The sequence below is a fragment of the Giraffa tippelskirchi genome, chromosome 6, assembly GCF_054371585.1.
Source record: "Giraffa tippelskirchi isolate mGirTip1 chromosome 6, T2T-mGirTip1v1.2.pri, whole genome shotgun sequence".
In the NCBI taxonomy this organism is placed as follows: domain Eukaryota; kingdom Metazoa; phylum Chordata; class Mammalia; order Artiodactyla; family Giraffidae; genus Giraffa; species Giraffa tippelskirchi.
Window position 1 is genome coordinate 163,350,459 of NC_137280.1, and position 20,512 is coordinate 163,370,970.

Genomic DNA, 20,512 nt, shown 5'->3' on the forward strand with positions numbered 1-20,512 from the left:
AAAGAGATCTATTTTATTTCTGGAGAGTGGCTTATTACTGAGAAAAACTGCCTTGATATGTTATTGGTTTTATTAATACGTTTACATGGCAATTCAAATTATTTTTCCACATTCTTCATCTTTATAGAGTTAATATTTTCTAGCTTTTCCTCACCTCTCTAAATGTTCTTTGGTAGTACCTCTTTCCTCTTTACTGGAAAGCAATTATTAAGGAGATTTCTCTATCACTTTATTGCTAGTAAATCAAATCTATGGATTCATTTCTGATATAAATGCCTATTTCTCTGTTCTTAAGGCAACACTGCCAGGTCTCTCTGGTGCGTCTTCTTCAGGCAGTGGATCATTTCTTTAAACTCAAATCGAGTGGTCCAACTGCACTTTTTCCTGGCACTACTTCATTTCTTCATTTCGCTTCTTATCTGCCCACACAGGAGATTTTTTCTTAACTTTTATTCACCCCCAAATATCAGAATCTTCACAAACTTATTCACAAGTTTTCTACTTTCCGTCTACTATCTATAGGTCAGAATAAACCAGGTGTTGCAAACTGAAACATTTGGTCTGTCTCAATTCTTAGGCTATGGAGAGCAGACTTAATTCACTCTTAATTAAAGCACGAGGAGAGAATCTCAGAGCTGGGTAAGATCATGGTAATCATTTACCTACTCACTATTTAAAACAATGAGAGGTCCTGAGAAATTCAATAACTGGACCAAAGGAACATATTGGTTAGTGATTCTCATCATTCCATACTCATATTGTGCTTTTTTAGTCCTCTGCAATTATTCTGCTCTTCAGGAAGTGAAAATTTTAACTTTTCAGTGTCCTACCTGTTTTGCTTAAAGGACTTAGAGTAATGCAGATATAAAAATACCGTGGCTTCTATTTCTAGCACTCTGAATATCCATGAGGGTTCCTAGTGTTTAAAAAAAGCTCCCTTTCTCATTTTCCCTTTTGCCCTTTTTTCTGAGGATTTTAGAGTAGGTTCCTCTCTTTCAACTTTCAACACTAGAAAAGACATGCTTCATTTTGAGGTTCTCCCATATCTACTTAAAGCACCTTGCCCTTTCTTTTTCAAATCCCTTCAAGAACTTCATTTATGAGTCTTTCTTTATAAAATCCAACTAACTAGTGGATAACAGCCACATGCTACCACCATGACTTAATCTTCAGCTCTATTTCTTCATATCCTTCAATTTTAGAAACAAAGAACTTCAGAATTGAAATGGGTATTACAGTTTCTTTAGTCTAATCCCTCCCAAATGTAAGAATTCTATCAGATTATTGAAAAGTGGTCACTGAGTCTTTACTTGAATGCTTTGAAAGATGGAAAGCTCATTAGTTTACAATGCAGTCCATTCCATTTTACAAAAGATACAATCATTATATTGAGCCTATTTAATTCCCATAATGCACAATCAAATCTAGCAAGTCTTCTGTGAGTCCTTTGGTGCCATAACTTTAAGATCTGGATGCTATTCTACCAGATTTCAAGAGCAGCTCTCCCTGCCGCCTGCCCTGTGGAACTGAATACGTACCAGCAACTTTACCAAATGATTCCAGGAAAATAATTAAAATTTTCATCTGGGCCTTTTAAATAAAAATTGAAAATCTTCAGCTGATGCTAATTCTACATTTCTCAAGAAACTAGCCTCAATGATATTTTAGTACCTATTTAGTTATGCATATAGGAGAAGCTCAAATTTTAATATATTAACTTTTATATTGCTGGAAAACAATATATCCATGAAACTTTATTATTAAAAAAATTTTTTTTTAGTAGAGAAAGTATGTGCTTCCAAGAACTACACTCCCAGGATTTATGATGGACAATCCATGTTTTAGAATTCATTCCTTCTAACTTCATTGATTTCTGGGCCAAGTACCAGACTCACCTTTCAATACTTTATTTTGTGAACCTAACTAAAGTGGCAAGCATATATACCATCTTACCTACAAATGTATATTATATTTTGAAATAAACATAATGAAGAACATTATTTGTTTAATGTGAACATAGCCCTAAGGCCCTGTGGTATGTTTTGGGAAAAGTCAATAAATAAATAAATATGGTCTATTTTTTAGTCATAAAATCCTGAAATTAAGCAAATATGCTAACTCTTTGGACTGGTTTAACTTTGAGATTAGTTTCAGGGGTGGTTTTTAATTTGATAGGTTTGGAAAAGGGGAAGGCAGGAAGCAGAGGGGTGGATCCTGGTGCGGCAGCTCTGTAAGATGAATTGCTGTTTGGCCAAAGCAGCTGGTTACAGTAATAGCTGGAAACCATAAGTGTTACAGGCTTTGAAGTCAGTTCAGCTTTGATGTCTTACTCTCATAGTTAATTGTAAGATAGTATGGAAGAGGGAAAAAATAAGACTTTCCAATACAGTCCTTGGTGTCACTTCTCAGGAAATCCTAGCATGAAAAAGACTGGTGTTTGTGTGAACTCTAATAGCACCAGGTTGCTCTCTATTTTTAAAAAAGTTTTAAATTATTGATGTGACAATGAAGATTATTGGTTAGTTTGGAGCAAGCACATGGATACGCAAAAACATTCTTACATCTGTTGTTAGAATATGTGAATCAATCAATGGGAATGCATATATTAATGATGACATGTGGCTATCACTATGCTAACTAGTACTTAGATCAAGTTATACATCAGGCTTCCCTGATAGCTCAGTTGGTAAAGAATCTGCTTGCAATGCAGGAGTTCAGTTCAATTCAGTTCAGTTGCTCAGCCGTGTCCAACTCTTTGTGACCCCATGAACCGCAGCACGCCAGGCCTCCCTGTCCATCACCAACTTCCAGAGTTTACCCAAACTCATGTCCATTGAGTCGGTGATGCCATCCAGCCATCTCATCCTCTGTCCCCTTCTCCTCCTGCCTTCAATCTTTCCCAGCATCAGGGTCTTTTCCAATGAGTCAGCTCTTCGCATCAGGTGGCCATAGTACTGGAGTTTTAGCTTCAACATCAGTCCTTCCAATGAACACTCAGGACTGATCTCCTTTAGGATGGACTGGTTGGATCTCCTTGCAGTCCAAGGGGACTCTCAAGAGTCTTCTCCAACACCACAGTTTAAAAGCATCAATTCTTCAGTGCTCAGCTTTACAGTCCAACTCTCACATCCATACATGACCACTGGAAAAACCACAGCCTTGACTAGACAGGCCTTTGTTGGCAAAGTAATGTCTCTGCTTTTTAATATGCTATCTAGGTTGGCCATAACTTTCGTTCCAAGGAGTAAGCGTCTTTTAATTTCATGACTGCAGTCACCATCAGCAGTGATTTGGGAGCCCCCAAAAATAAAGTCAGCCACTGTTTCCACTGTTTCGCCATCTATTTCCCATGAAGTGATGGGACCAGATGCCATGATCTTAGTTTTCTGAATGTTGAGCTTTAAGCCAACTTTTTTACTCTCCTCTTTCACCTTCATCAAGAGGCTCTTTAGTTCTTCTTCACTTTCTGCCATAAGAGTGGTGCCATCTGCATATCTGAGGTTACTGATATTTCTCCTGGCAATCTTGATTCCAGCTTGTGCTTCATCTAGCCCAGCAATCCGGAGACCCTGGTTTGATTCCTGGGTCAGGAAGATCCTCAGGAGAAGGGATAGGCTACCTCTTCCAGTATTCTTGGGCTTCTCCTGTGGTTCAGCTGGTAAAGAATCCACCTGCAATGTGGGAGACTTGGGTTCAATCCCTGGGTTGGTAAGATCCCCTGGAGAAGGGAAAGGCTACCCACTCCAGTATTCTGGCCTGGCGAAGTCCATGGACTTTTATACAGTCCGTGGGGTCTCAAAGAGTTGGACACGACTGAGCGACTTTCACTTTATACATATTTGGTTCCCAATCTTGAGGAATTTATCAACTGAGGATTGATAACCCTGCCTGGAAGGAATCTTAGACACCATCTAACCCAAGACTAAAACCTAGAGAAGCTGGCTTGTTTTGGAAACAAAACATGAAACTGCCAAGGACACTCATGCATACACATAAATTAAATGAAGACCAATAGATAGAAATGAAGGGATTAGATTATCTTGTGACTTCTCGGCTAGAAAAAAGCATTCTTGGAATTTCATCTTTAGACAGAGCATTGTTTCCCTAACTCCAGTTATTTTTGTAACATTTTTTATACATTTTGCCACATTCATGAACTAACAGTACTACTAAAATGCCTAGTATTTTGTTTACACCAACTCACTTTTTCTATTTGCCTAGTCCAAAGCAATAATATTCATTAAAAAGGCTTCACGTGTTCTTCATATCTTTTTCTAATACATATAAGAATAAACAACTACTAAAACAAAGCAAAACAAAACACAGTTCATCTACAAACTACCAGTCATATGCATATAAAACACTGAGATGGAGGACTCAAAGGAAGAATATATCCTAATTATTTCTAGTGGTACTTGAATGAGAACTATGATGTTTAAAGTCTGTACTGTTTAAGTATTTAGATGTCCATGTGTCCAGTGACCAAGGATAACTTGAATTTTAAATATTCTTTTTTTCCCCTTTAAGTTCACATGAAAAGCTGTTTTGCTTTTGGGGCCTGCCCCAGCTTACTTCATGAGTAATAAATAACCTATAGTCAAAAAAAATCTATAATACCTATGATAGTAAGAGACTAAGGTAGTAATATAAAACAGTTGAAAGGGAAAGTCTCCTTTCAACTCTTTAATAGTGCTGTCATGTTGCTTATTGCTTTAAAGGAGAAAAATAAAACTTTCCAGGTACAGAAACAACCTTATAGGCAAGACTTTAAGAGGAAAAGGAAAAGAACAATTAAAGTTCTATGGTATTTCTTTTGTTTTTGTGTCGGTATCATGTAGTGAGATGAGGAAGAATCCAAAGCCAGATACTAGAAGAAAGGGGTTAACTACACCCCATGAAAACAAAAGGTTATTCCTCTGTTAAAGTTCTTACTCTTTAAGTGCATTAGAATTGACTGTAAACATAAACAAAAGCCACTGGTGGGCAATTAAATTTGAAGAAGTGGCTCATAAAAAGTGGAATATTCAGGATGTATTCGAATCAGTTACACAACATCTGATTTAATAGTTGGATTTTAAGCGTTCCTCTTATAATACATGTTAAATGGTCTCAACAAATCATATTCTGTAATGCAGCAACATGACAATTTCAGTGTAGTCTAAGGCTTTGTAGGACAAGAACACTGAAGCAAATTAATCTGTAATCCTTTATCCACATTAAAAGGTTGAAAATCTGCAGGCATTTGTAACAAGAACTTTAAAATGAATTTGCCATTCCCAAAGTCATCTCACTAGACAGGAAAGAGGAGCTTGGCATGTGACCAATAAATTATGAGAGTGCAACACCTCGGGGTTAGAGGGCACTGATGACTTCAACAAATCTCACCAGCCGGGGCAACAGATTAAGCCGGGGGATAGGATGCCCTACAACCCTAACCTGTTAATACCTTTAAATTCTTAAGAATGACCTCCAGTCTGCTCTTTCTTATTAGTTGTTAGTTACACTAATTACAGCTTAACTGGTATTGCTGGTACCAGTTTTTCCCCTCAAAAGACATGCAGAGAAAGGTTATCTCTAATAGCTTCAAACAACGTTAGCCAAATTCTGCTGTGCACATTAGGAGCACTTACCTCCAGTTTTGAATGGGTCTTTTATAGACATCAAAGGAAAGACACTAAAAGCAATGTGTGTTTGTGGATTCTATAAAGCATTTCACGTAGGAAGCTGTAAAAATAAGAACAGTAACTTCTCCTGTGACTAGAACTTCAGAATAGGTTAAAATGAGGTAATTTATTTTTTATGTTTATTTTCAACATACAGGGGCTGGTGATTTCAAATATAAGGAGCTAGTTATACCTTAACCATGCTAGTGAAGTAAAAATACTTAGCCCATGAAATCCCCTCAAAATTTATGGTTTTTAGAAAGGGATAATGAAATTTCTATCATGATCTTTTAGAACCATTTTAAGTTCAACATTTACATTGATGTTAACCCAACATTATACAGAATTGTGCACAGATTCCAAAGCCCATTTACAAAAGATTCAAATACCATCTGTGAAGCTGCAGTAAATTACCCTGTAACATTAATCTTTAAACCAGGCAGTAAATCAGAACAGAAACATACCAAAGAGATTTAAAGCAAGAGTCATATCTGAGTTATTGAGATTAATGTAAATAGTTTCACATATAACAGTTGTAGGTTCTCAATATCATGTTGTTTTTGCTTTGAATGAAATATATAAAATGACTTCTAAACATTAAAAATAAATAATATCTAAAGGACACCAGTGTTTTTTGTGTGTAAAAAAAAACTTGTGAAAATGATGATAGAAAAGTGTTGTTAACCTAAGTGTGCTAAAAGCACGAGGAGAGAATCTCAGAGCTGGGTAAGATCATGGTAATCATTTACCTACTCACTATTTAAAACAATGAGAGGTCCTGAGAAATTCAATAACTGGACCAAAGGAACATATTGGTTAGTGATTCTCATCATTCCATACTCATATTGTGCTTTTCTGAGTTAAAAATACAATAACAAAATTTTGATTTTATACGACAGACGCATTAGGGAGTGTCTATTAACGTTGCACAAAGAAACTTAATTTTACAAAAGGAAATCTTTAAACCAAACCCAGTGTTCTTAAAAGACGCTGCCCACAGAATTTTGACTTTGATGGAACTCTCTGGGAAAATGAAGATAGATAATTAGAGTACTATGTGTCACCAAACCTAAAATGCCACTGATTTTAAGATTCATTGTTACTTCACTTAGGAAAAACACTGCCAATTAGACTATGACACAACGCTACCTTATCACGTGGACTGCAAGATATATTTAAACCTTAAGTAGCTAAAACTGCATCTTGTAACAACAATGAAACACAATATTTTATAATAAACTGACTGGTCTACAATATATCTAGTGAATAAGCTTTCTGTGTGTGTGTATGTAAGAGACAGCAATACTTTAAATACTTTTACTGTATATAAAGCATTGAGGGGACACTGACCATATTAAAAAACAGAGACATTACTTTACCAACAAAGGCCCATCTAGTCCAAGCTATGGTTTTTCTAGTAGTCATGTATGGATATGAGAGTTGGACTATAAAGAAAGCTGAGCACCGAAGAATTGATGCTTTTGAACTGTGGTGTTGTACAAGACTCTTGAGAGTCCCTTGGACTGCAAGGAGATCCAACCAGTCCATCCTAAAGGAAATCAGTCCTGAATACTCATTGGAAGGACTGATGCTGAAGCTAAAACTCCAATACTTTGGTCACCTGATGCGAAGAGCTGACTCATTGGAAAAGACCCTGATGCTGGGAAAGATTGAGGGCAGGAGGAGAAGGGGACGACAGAGGATGAGATCGTTGGATGGCATCACCGACTCAATGGACATGGGTTTGAGTGGACTCCGGGAGTTGGTGATGGACAGGGAGGCCTGGCATGCTGCAGTTCATGGGGTCGCAAATAGTCGGACACGACTGAACAACTGAACTGAACTGAACTGAAACTATTATAGGATCACAAACTTGAATAACAGTCTGCTGATGGATCAGTTCGAGTGTTCAAAATGTAGACTCTTCTTGTATTTAGATATCTCACATTTCTCTTCTCTGTGCATCGGATAACATAAGCATCTGATCGTGGCACATACATTAAATCTTCCAAGAGCCTAGAGAAACTGACACAACAGCTGTAGTGGACGTATCCAAAACCCTTCTTTGGGGAAGCACTCTTCAACTCACATAGCCCTTTGCTGGGGTGTCAATGACAGTGTCCTGCCCCCGCCCAACCTGCTCATAGATGTGGCTGGCCCAGACTGACCAATCACAGTCGGTTCGGTCCTATTAATTCAGTCTCTTTGGTTCCAGTGATGAGTTCAGAGACCATCATGGTACCCTAGCAGGGCCAGTCTTGAGTTTTCACTAAGATTCTTCTTTGGATGCGAGAGCTTTTTCTCAGGGGTAATGCTGAATAGAAGATGCTACACCTGCTTGTATCTACCCTCTCTGTGTGAAGAAATCCCTGTGTGCAGGTGAAAAAGAATGCGGTCAATAGGCAAAGCAAAGTAGAGAAGGAGATAGAGGAAGAGTCTTGGTAACAGTCTGAGCCTTAGCATCTAATAGTACCAGAAGCAGACCAAACCCTGGGTTTTTCAATTTACATTAATCAATAAATCGCTGTTTATTTTTGTTTTTTGGTAAGCAGCTTGAAGTGGACTTATGTAATTTGAAGAGTCTGTACCAACACAGTAATTGAAAAGAGCGGATTATATTCTACTCTTTTTTCCAACTTCTATAAAATGTGAGACTGATATTTCTGTGTGCACATTTGAATTCACATATGCATTTGAATCTGTAAAATAACTACTCAGTAAACTTTAATAGTGGCATTTTTTTCAAAATGTTAATACATATTTAAGGGCAAGACCTGATGTGAAGAACTGACTCATTGGAAAAGACCCTGATTCCGGGAAAGATTGAAGGCAAGAGGAGAAGGGGATGACAGAGGATGAGATGGTTGGATGTTATCACCGACCAATGGACATGAGTTCAGGTAAACTCTGGGAGTTGGTGATGGACAGGGAGGCCTGGCGTGCTGCAGTCCATGGGGTTGCAAAAAGTCGGACACGACTGAGCGACACAACTGAACTGAAGGGCAAGAAGTTTCTGGATTATCCATGTAAGTGCTATAGGTAACTAAAAGGGTAAGCCAAAGTAATTTATATCGAGTTTTCTAATACTTTGAAATAATGAAGGGAGAGGGGCAGAGGGAAAGGAGGAATAATTTATTCTCCTGATGGTTTTCTAGGCACAATTAAAAGTAGTTTGCATTGGCACAAGAGTTTGGTATGGTAAAAACTGGCACAGAAATGTACTGGGAAGCAAGGGAAAGCTAGCCTAAGATCATGGTTTTGTTGCAGATAATGCCCTGAATATACAATTCACTAATAAACAATTGACAACTACATAATACAGCCATTTCTCTTGGTTAAGAAAGCAGAAGGCCTTGGACAACAGATGCTTTTTCCAGAATGAATTTTCATATTGCTTGAACTATAACATGTAAACCACTTTAAGAACTGACTGGAAAATAACTGTCATCTGGCATTACGATTCGAATGAGCTAGATTCCACTTCAAGTTGAGTTATAAAGAACTCCAATAAAAATATCTCAGTGTTCTCAAAATAATTACTTATCCCCTACTTTCTAAATATCTTATCAAATTCCAACACAGTTAACTTTTAAACCTTAAGTTTTCAGTCTCTCTACCTTCTAGCTGTTCTCAGTTGGTGGTTAGGGTCTAAAGAGGCAACTGCCCAGTGGAATGCCCTAAACATGAGTCCACTCAAGCAGACCTCTCAAAATTATTCACCTAATAACTGTTTTAGTATACCTACTTCAGGGTTTTTCAGAAGTGACATAAATTCATAAGAAACAGATTATCAGTGCTGGACCTTATTAGACTCTTGGCCTGTCTTCAAAACAAAATTTGTCCATTGAAATAACAAGCTAAAAAGTGTCACTCAGTATTTAAGGACAAAGCAAGGGTGTCAAGGGCTTCCCTGGTGGCTCAGATGCTAAAGAATCTGCCTGCAATGCAGGAGACCTAGGGTTTGATCTCTAGGTTGGGAAGATCCCCTGGAGAAGGGAATAAGAGAATGGCTACCCACACCAGTATTCTTGCCTGGAGAATTCCATGGACAGAAGAGCCTGGCCGGCTACAGTCCATGGGGTTGCAAAGAGTCAGACACGACTGAGTGACTAACACTTTCAAGGGTGCCAAGACTTACGCATTTTTTGATGGATTCTGACACTGGTGAGTTTGCATGATCTGGGGGAAAAAATTTAATCTTTTTCAAATTCTACATTGGTACTAAGAACTCATTTTAGAAAGTTTTATAAAGATTGCTATATATATATTAAAACATTTTAATATTCACAGATGGAAGCAAAGTTGGACTTAATAACTGAAGATCTGTAGGCTTTAAATTTTATTTTAAAAGGCATTATTAAGCATTGCATTGTTCTTTATGCCTTGCTAAGTAGTTTTCAATAATTCTTAAGAGTTTTTGCTTCTTTGTTTGTTTGTTTTACTTCTCAGAGTGACTCTGTACAGGGATATATCACTCATTTTTATTTCATGAGAATAAAACGCAGATGAATTGATTATTTACCTTAAATCAGTTGTTTGGCATGTACATTTACTTATTTCTATCTCCAGTATCAGGCACTAGGGGACTAGGCTACTTACTTAAAACATTGTCTTTGGTACTTGATGGTTTTTTCAATTAAACTCTTTCCAGTGTTTCTTATGATTTCGCAATAAACATAAAGGAACTGATTAACAACTTTTTATCAGAAGCCTAGCAGAGACAACTGACTTGAGAAGAATAGGCCAGTGGATGTGCCAACTGTTAATTTTTCTAGATCTGCTGGTCAGTAGTGCAAAGGCAAACCATTTGTAAGCTTTATGCTAGTACAAAATTATTTTATTTCTTGAAAGAAAGGCCTTCAGAACCTTGGTCTTAGTATTAAGACTGAGGCTATCTGCCGTAAGTCAATATAAGGACCAGTCACCTGAAGAATGATTTTGTGTCTTAAATGACAACAAATCAACAGAAGTACTATAAGAAAGAGATTATCTATTATATTGTTCAATGTCTCCTTAAGATTGATATATTAATCTTTATACTTAATGTTGAGAAAATGTTTTTTCCGATGCTTTCTGAAAGATCCATGTAATTAGTTTCATGTGCTGAGAACAATCTAACGTTTTGCCATGGCTGTCAGAATTTTAGCCATTGAATTTAACTCTCAGCTGCAGTAACTAATCATAGCTTAGATTTCTAGTCAAACCAAGTCTTTTCACTTTTTCCCCCATTCCTGACTTTTGGTGTCTCTCCTCTCTCTTCTCACGGCTTCCACTTAACAACTCCCAGTGATCCTCCAAGTCTCCCTGAGCTCTAGTTGTCTCTGTTCTCAAGGGCCTCTTCCAATGGGTCCTTCTTCTACCCTGTCTTCTACCCTGGCCTCTGGGGAGGTGATCCTTGGTTTTTCTCATCTCTTTCCTCTATCCAACCTCATTCTGATCGTCAGTGCCAAGCCCCCAACAGGTGCTTCGTAGATATTTAATCACGGAGGAAGTATAGGGTATAATACTGCTGCTTATGAGAATGTGAGGACAGGGAACTAGGGGAAAAACAGGAGTTGGTTTGGGGCCACAGCAGGATTTCTGAACGACGGCCCAAAGCCGCTCTGCTGGACATGATCCTTTTGCTTTTCATGTTCTGGTTTAGCACCTTTGATCTACAAAGCTCATATTTTACCTGCTGTACTTAAAATATGAATATTATTAATAGTATGTACATGCAAATGTTTTTAGAACAAATAAGAAACCAATCATTGCTTTGTTTACACTTTCAAAATTTAATAATATTTGCAAGGATATGGGCATCATAAAATATGTGTAGTCAGATAATATAATTTAATGTACATGTATATTTGTGATCAGGACAGGTAGAGCTCTGTGAGCGAGTCTTAAAATGCACATAGAGGTAAACATGCTAACGATTTTTAATACGAGATATTCCACCGAGTAACCGGGATCACTGTTGTCCTCATTAAAACAATGACAGAAAATGTATATGTGCTTTTTTAGTAGAAAGTGGTATTTCATTTAAATGTGGTTTTATTTCAACTGCAGTATCACTGGATCAACTGTGAGAAAATATTTAAATCTCACAAATTCAAGCACCTTCTGTTTCCTAAATGTTCACATGGTGATATATGTGCACAGAGAACATTCACCAAATAAATTGTTTATTGACTAATGCAAGAAACTCAGTTCAACAATAAAAATGATATATTTTTTTATGGAGTGTGTCATTCTGGAAACGCGAATAAAAAGGATAAAGATTCTTTCACTTCTCATTTAAAAGTGTAACATTCTTGTTAGTATTTTACTTAAAATTTCTTGGCCCAGAAGACAAAAATTTATGGCTTTAGATTCACTACTTTAATGATGTGACACAGAAGCAGCAAAACATTCTTTTCCACCTGTGGTGCTGCTGTGATTGCCTTTTCAGGACAGAAAAGAACAACACAATAAATCCCTATATGGTAAGTCTTTTCCCACCTCTTCTGTTTAAATCTCAAAGGCAATACATATTTAGCAAGCAGACAGGTGCCATAAAAATATGTTTGAAATGAGGTAATCATTTATAATATTTGCATGTGTTTAATGACATGATTACAGAAAGAATGATTTACATTTCACATAGTGAGCAAACTTACTCAGTGTCTACTTAGATTTAGCAATGTTCTTAAAACTATTTATGAAACAATCAGTGACTAAACACTTGCTATCAGCTGTTTTAGCTCTGCTTTTCATAAATATAACACAATCACAACAAATTAAAGGAAAGTCACTTGACTGTCCTGTTACATTAGCTTGATGAAATTACTGGCTGGCAATGCTTAGCAGAAAGTGACAGGGTTTTCTCAACAGGCACACATATCAATTTTTCTGGGGAAAGTAAGAATCATATCTTTATCAAAATTTCCAAAATTTTCTTCCTAAGATAATGCTTCTCAATCTCACTGATGAGAGTACAGTTATTGTGCTCCTAAAATAGATACAAATAAGTAGCTACTGCAATTCTTCACCCCATAAGGTCATTCATTGGGAAGGGAAAAATGTTATTTTTCTTGCAAGTTTTCTGACCTAGGGACAGAGCTCAGACTGTCTGCTTCCATGGCTAATGTTCTTTCCTTTCCATCATAGGCTTTCCTGGTAGCTCAGCTGGTAAAGAATCTGCCTGCAATGCAAGAGACCCCGGTTTGATTCCTGGGTCAGGAAGATCCCCTGGAGAAGGGATAGGCTACCCACTCCAGTATTCCTCGGCTTCCCTGGTGGCTCTGATGTTAAAGAATCCCCCTGCAATGGGTTCAATCCCTGGGTTGGGAAGATCCCCAGGAGAAGAGAAGGGCAACCCACTTCAGTATTCTGGCCTGGAGAATTCCATGGAGAGAGGAACCTGGCAGGGGTTGCAAAGAGTTGTGTATGACTGAGTGACTTTCGCTTTCATACTTTCATCATAGCCCTCTTATTTAACTCCTTTGCAGGAAAAAATAAACAAGTTTCTCTCTGTTCCTACACTGCTCCACCCTCTTCCAAACTCACACCTTATATTTTTTATCAGGAGTGGTAGGTGTTACGGGTTGAACTGGGCTTCCCTCCTAATTTATATCTTGAAGTCCTAACCCCCAATACCTTAGAATTTGACATTAGTTGGAGACAAGGTCTTTACACAAGTAAAGAAGTTATAATTGAGGTCATTAGGGTGGGCTCTAATCCAATGTGACTGGTGTCCTTATAAAAGGGGGAAAGTTGAACACACAAAAATGCATAGAGGAAAGACAACATAAAGATAGTAAAGAGAAGATGGTCACCTAAAAGCCAAGTGCAACGAATTGCCAGTCCAGGTTTGATGCATGATACAGGGTGCTCGGGGCTGGTGCACCGGGATGACCCGGAGGGATGAGATGGGGAGGGAGGTGGGAGGGGGTTCTGGAAGGGGAACATATGTACACCCATGGTGGATTCATGGCAATGTATGGCAAAACCAATACAATATTGTAAAGTTAAAAAATAGATAAATAAACTAATTAAAAAAAAAAAAAGCCAAGGGGAGAGACCAGGGACATATCCAAGACTTAGCCCCAGAAAGAACTGATCCTGCCCATACCTTAACCTTGCACAGCACTCTCCAGAACTGTGAGCCAATAAATTTCTGTTCTCTAAGCTACTCAGTCTGTGGTACTTTATTATGGCAGCCCTAGCAAACTAATATAGTAGGTTTTGGTCACAAACACTAGTGAGTGCTCAGTGAAGAAATAATATGAATAAAGGCAGGACTAGGCTTGCGTTTGGGAGAGACAATTGCAATAAGAGCAGGAGACCAGGAAGGAAAGGTTCCAGTGGGCACCACAGTATGGGGAACAGTGTCGCCCCCTTTGTCCATTCCTGTACTCTGTATCCTTGTGGACACAGTTAATCTGCAGTGTGCTGTTTTGTGCTTGCTTATGGAGACTCATGTAATTATTAGAGGCTGGAAACAACTTCAGAGATGATTCCTTTCAATTACACAACATTATATCGGGTTTCAGACAGTCTCTATTTAAATCCTTCAAATCAAAATCTGCTCTTACCTAGTTGTCAGTTGACAGCTAAGGAAGCAAACGTTGTAACTGCCTTCCAATTATTACAATTCCAAAAGTCATTTCCCAATATCAGATAGTAAGTTTTCTAGCAACTGAAATGGCAGTCTTTACTTTTTTTGTTCTTTCATTTCTTTAGTTTTGGCTAACAGTCAATGAGCACTTACTGCGTAAAATTTCCTAAGATGCAAAAGAGTGATTTATGAGCTATAAAAAAATCCCAGATGAGGGACAGTGAAAACACAATGAAGAGAAAAATTATTGGGTGTCTACTGTTTAAGGGAATTCCTAGAGGTTTCTTTTTACATGACCTAATTTTATCTGTTTATCAACTCTCTGACCCTGTGGATTGCTAGACATTATTTCACAGATGAGACACTGAAGCTGAAAGAAGTAAGTCATTTCAAGCAAGAGATGGTAGGTTACTGAGCTGAGATTCGAACCCAGAAAAGCCTGTCTTCCAAACTATGCCTTAGCTATGGGACCATACTTCCTCTGGCTGAGAATATTTGTTAACAGTTGATTTTTATCAGAGGCAATACGCATGTAACAAGAGAACTATAACTCTGAATCTAAGTCAGCCTGAAGACCCCCGATACCTGACACCTCATCATATTTACCACGAGTTGTCATCACGTTTGTTTAATGTTTACATTAACGAATAACTGAATCTCGCTGAAATTTTAATTAGGCTGGTGTTATGAGCTGAATTGCACCCCATAAAAATTTCTGTGTTGAAGTTCTAATTCCCAGTGCCCCCAAACATGACCTTATTTAAAGATAGGATCTTTACAAAGATATTTAAGTTAAAATGAGGTCAGAAAGGTAGCCCTAATCTAATGACTGGTGTCCTTCTAAGAGGAGGAAATCTGGACTCAGATATGTACACAGGGGAGACAATGTGAAGAGACAGGGAGAAGGTGGCCATCTGCGAGCCTGAAACAGAGACCCTTCCTTCAGAGCCCCCAGGAGGAAGCAACTCTGCAACACTTTGATTTCAGACTTCTAGCATCCAGAACCATGAAAAAGATAATTTCTATTTTTTAAGCCACCCAAGCTGCAGTACTGTGTTACGGCAGCCCGAGCAAACTAATATGTGATATATTAAAACAAATTCTCTTTCAATAAAGCGGCATATAATAAGATTTTCCCACTACTCAGTCAATAATATCCAAAGTTTTACAGCTGTTTCAGGGGCATTATCATCCATTCCAAGACAACCATGCAACTTAACACAGCTTATCCACCTCCCTGACCAATGCACTGAATTCTAAAAGAAGGAAGAAGAGGACTAATTATTAAACAGCATAGTAACTCCTTTGGAAAAGAAGAAATGATATGTTAAACAGGTTGCATAGATTTAGAAGAGAACATTGATTTTAAATCAATGGAAGGCCTCAATTTTTCCTTTTCTGAACACAGTCTTTGGCAGGCAGTCAATAGAAGAATCAATAGCGATAAGTAAAGCTGGTTTGTATTTAGAATTTGTTGGAAGCTGGGTGAAGGAAACCTAAGAAGCTCAAGTTCAATGCCAAAGCAGCTGATTTTGCCACTGGCAGAAATCGCAGCACGGCTCATAGCTAAAGAGGGAGGTGGTAGACCAGCAGCCCGACATACCAGCCTGCTAGGTTGTTTTCTGGAGGAAGCCCCTTTGGTAAACCGCACAGTCTCCCAAAGCTTCTTGTCACACTTCTCTTCACTGACTGTAATCATGATAACGCTGATACCTTGTTTTATCATTTTACTGGGTATAGGGGTAGATTTACTTCATGACAGATCATCTTTCAATTGGCTGGGGCTATAATCACAGGAACTGACCCTGCCTTCAAATCTAACAGTCCATAGATCTCATTTGGCTTCTTCAAACATGACAAGTAGGGAGAATTCTACTGTGATACTCAGGATTTTGATATTTTCAAATGTTTTTTAAAATTGCAAAGTAAACATTCAGAAACATGAAAATGATTTGGGCTTATATTCTAAATATAGGTTAACTACACCGAGGTATATAAACACACTAATTGTAATTGTAAATTACCATGTTGTACAGGAAAACAGACATATGGCAGGCATCTTCACTCACTGAGCTACACTACCGTTCTTTAACATTAATGGGCATCTGATTAAAAAGAGTCTAATTTTTTAGCAATGCCTTTCTAACTGATATGTTCCAATAATCCATCCTTTAGAGAATTACCTTCCTTTTCTTTACAGAAACTATAAACTGAGTAAGAATGAAAAGGCCAGATTTATTATTCTAAAATACTGCTTTATAATGAGAAAGAAAGACTAGAAGAATGAATATTTTTAGGAATCCTAGATTTTCTGGAATCTTCATTTAGAAATATTCCCTGGATTTTTAAATTGTACAATATATACAGCAAATTTTTTAAAAAAATCACCGGTAACATCTATTATATTTCCCTGTTTGTTTGTATGTATTAATATACTTTTTTCTGTAAAAAATAAAAGAATGACATCATAGAGTTTAACAAACTATTCTGCCTCATTTAATAATCTTCTCTGAACTGCTTGTCAATTTTCACCATATACGGTGTTCCTTTTTTACTTAACTCTCTGTTGAACATTAAGTTGTTTTTAATTTTTGTTGTTAAAATTTTTAAAAAAATGCTGTGATGACCACCTTTATCACTACATTTTTACATACATGTAACAATATTTTTTTATAAACAGTCTTAACATTTGAAATGATAGACCAAAGGGAAAGCACATTTTAAACACTTCCCATATGAATTACTCAATATTCTTTTATGAAGGTTGTACCAATTTACACTACCACAGGTGGACTTGCTAAATACTTGCTTCTGTTATTTTGTTCATCACGACCACAGCACTGTTCAAATTATTGTAGTTTCATAACATCTGGTAAGAAAAGGTCCTAACTTCTTACTTTCAAAAATTCTTTTTCCACGTTTCAGTTTTTCAGTTTAGAATCACTCTGTCAAGTAATATTTCCATATTCCACTAGGATTTTATTGGAATGCAATTGTAGTTTTCATTGTAAAAACATTTTTCTACATAGATAATACAATTTTGCACCTAAAAGGACTTCATAAATGAATTCTGCCAAGGAAACTAGTACTTTTAATAAGAAAGACTATTTCTAGAAGAAACTCATAAATAAAAGTGGTTATTCTAAAAAATAAATCCTTAGGACACAGTTAGTATAATAAACAATGATGCATAGTTCATACATTTTTAAAATATGCAATTACAGAAAACAGTTAGATGCTACTTTAAGAGCAGGATAATGTTTTGGACTAAGGAAGGATCTCCTAACATCTCAAGTTTTCTTAGACAAGAGGTAGGAAAACTTCTAGGGAAGGGAGAGATTGATTTTTATGATAGGAATCTAAAGTGCCAAGGATTGCTAAAAGCATAAAAACAATACTCAATACATTATTTGGTATGGATTCAAAAGACTTATGTAAGAAGTGATTCAGAGTATTTTTTTATTGTACGGAGCTAGAGACATCCAGAAAATACAGACTCAAAGAAAAGCAGGAATTACCTACTAGTTTTCAAGGGAAAACTCTTAAAAATAAGTGGCCAATGGGAAGGTGTTTCTTAAATTCTAAAATTGTAGATCTACACAGAGTCATGGTCCCCGCTGAAAATGCACTGAAGGCTACCATCACCATCTGAAGAAAACACACATATGTACAGAGGTGATTTAAGATGTACCATTGAAAAAGCCACCAGGGAGTGTGGGATCAACTACCACAAATATCCTCTAAAAAGCACTTCTGAGCTCAAAAGAAAATAAGGGGAATTCCCAGGGAATAAACCAAACGTAGCTGCAACGTGAATTAGAAAAAAAATCCACATCTTTCAAGAAAGCGGGGAGAACAAGCCACCTTCTGTGTTTCATCACGGGCTCTGGGCAGGCTCTGGGTACTGTTTTCCTATCGCGTCCTCAAACCTTCCCCTGGAGGCAACGATTATCCTGGACTCTGTTTACTCAAAGTTCTGCTTGGTTTTGCTAGAAATGATACATGACATAGTCTTCTGTGACTTGAGCTTTTCGCTTAATATGTTGTATTCATAAGAATATGCTTACTGATAACCACTAGAAATAAGAGACACAATTACTTTTCAATTAGTGTAAAAGAGAGAAACAAAATCCAAATTCATCTATGTTTGTAATGTACCTTAAAGCCAAGGCCAGGGAAAAACAAAAAGCAGCAACCTCATCTTTCTCAATTTTTCTAAATAGCTCCCATTCCCCTCCCTTATGTATTCTTATGTATTGTTTTTTTTCAGACAACTGATGGAGCACTTCACGCTAAACGCCTTGAAATGAACCCCAGAGACCCGTTTCCCCAGGCTGACCCTGACCAGCAATGCGGGCCCCTCAGCTGGAAAGACTGGGGAGGCGCAGGATGGTGGTTGGGGTGGAGAGGAGGGTTCCTCCCACGGGGAATGGTGCAGAGCGGTACGAATGTGTAAAGTAGGGTCCCCCATAGTGGGAGGGGGGAGCCAAAATGGAGTCCTGACGTCAGGGAAAAGCACACTGGTCTCCCTGGGAACGGAGGCCCGGCAGTGGGGAGAAATCAGAGCTTGGCCGACCGCCCATCTTGCTCCAGTTATAGACCTAAACACGGACCCTGTCCTTCTGCAGTGGGAGCTGCCCTGCGATGATCTGCAGGGGTGCGGGCTTCGGGCACTGCAGTGAGGGTTTCTCCAGGCTGTTTCTGACGCGTCTCTCTCTGCATGCCCGTCTCTGCATTTTCGAGCCTGCTGCAGGATCATCTCCATTTTGCAGAAGCCCACAGGTTCTCAGCACCTACTTTGCTCCAGCCACATTTTCAGCAGCAGCCGCAGCTTCCACGTGTTTGCGAGGCTCAGCGGCTGTGCCTCGAAGTGGCAGGTGGTCATCTGGCTCAGCACATTTCTGAACAGAGCCCCCACGGCGAACCCCACATTGGCCTGCAGGTACCCCAGAGTCTTTCCTCTTCCGCCTCAGCTCCTTGGCCAGCTGCTCCATCTTTTTCTCTGTGGCCAGAGATTTTCTGGCACCGTTGGCATCCGGAGGCACTGCCGGGGACCATGTAGGGCCCGGGGAGGGTGCCCGTGCTCCCAGATGGGCTTGGGAACCAGGCCCCCATCTCGCCAGCTCCGATCTGAGGTCCACAGGGCACCATCCCGCCCAGGAATTCGAACGGCAGGGGTGCTGGAGGAAGCCCCCATCTATCAGGACCTGGGCACATCCCCGGCCTGACCCCCGGCAGGACCATCACCTGGTGGGGCCCGCCTGGGCACTCAACCAGATCGGGGTGTCAATGTGGCCCCTGCACTGGTCCCCTGGAGCCTGTCCCCCCCACTGGCTGCCATGGGAAAGTTTGAGGGCCTGTGTCTCTGGCCATGGACGTAAGACCGCTCCAGAGCAGGGAGTCTGGCAGGAACTCGAGGCTTCCAAACAAGCCACAGCCTTGCCCTGGAGCCTTGTCACCTAGTGGGCTGAGATGGGCAGTGCGGGCGGGAGAAGCTGAGGCCCAGGATGTGTATGGGAAATGGCAGGAAATCTAGATCTTGCAGATGATTCCTCGGTCCCCACGGTTAAGGGAGGGGCCCCCTATCCTGAACTTTACTTCCACCTTGCTCCGAAGTGCGAGTCTCTCTCCTGGGCTCTGCAGCTCCAAGCCGTCTGGGATCCCTTAATCTCTGCCCCCATCCTTTCCCTAAAGGGAGCCTAGGCAATTACTTTCAGTTCTTTAGAAGCCTGGTATCCAGTCCCTTTCCACCACAATATCTGAATGACCATTTTTTGGCTCCACAAATACTAGTTAAGTATCTCTATGCTACCCCTTAATTCATTAACTGTCTGCTCCCTGCTATCTTCATGATCACAAGCGCTGCCAAGTCCCTGTGCTCTAAGAAAATGAAGCATCCCTCCCTGAATCTCCAGTGAACATCATTTTACTGTCAGATTCTGTTCTCCACCCCCACACTTTGTCAGATGCCACTCTCTCACCGGGGCCTAAATCTCCTGGCTAATTCCATGCTTGACTCAGCAGTCCTTCCAGGCCTTTGTTCCCCATCCTGCCTCGGCCCCCTGGTCCAGAGTTTCCACGTACATAGAGACCTACATGTTTCACCTTCCTCCCCTCTGGAGACAGGTCTCTGGGCTGGTCCCACTTGTGGTCCTGTGACACTCTTCACAATACCTTGCTCACCAACATCAGATTCCCCTCTCCCATTAGAGACCCAAGGATCTTAGAATATTTGTCCCTCCACCACGGTCCCAGCTCCGAGGCCCTG

At 39.2% G+C, this 20,512-nt stretch overlaps 2 protein-coding genes across 23 annotated transcripts in view; both read right to left on the minus strand.

Moving 5' to 3' along the window:
* The window catches only part of ARB2A (ARB2 cotranscriptional regulator A), a 424,113-nt gene that overhangs the window by 116,048 nt on the left and 287,553 nt on the right, over nt 1-20,512 (minus strand). For 4 of the 22 annotated variants that reach the window (XM_081498728.1, XM_081498715.1, XM_081498730.1 and 1 more), the window contains one exon: nt 5,631-5,724. The exons of 17 other annotated variants lie outside the window; for them this stretch is intronic. In XM_081498728.1, coding sequence (XP_081354854.1) covers nt 5,675-5,724 — 50 coding nt within the window. In that variant the 3' untranslated portion in view covers nt 5,631-5,674. Of the gene's footprint in view, nt 1-959; nt 3,672-5,630; nt 5,725-20,512 lie in introns of those variants that run through there. One more of the 22 variants, XM_081498727.1, reaches the window with a different exon arrangement.
* On the minus strand, nt 18,606-19,925 carry POU5F2 (POU domain class 5, transcription factor 2). Its single transcript, XM_081498044.1, is given in 8 exon segments — nt 18,606-18,719; nt 18,721-18,797; nt 18,800-18,977; nt 18,980-19,201; nt 19,203-19,299; nt 19,301-19,490; nt 19,493-19,578; nt 19,849-19,925. Coding segments are annotated over 8 exon segments (1,041 nt in total).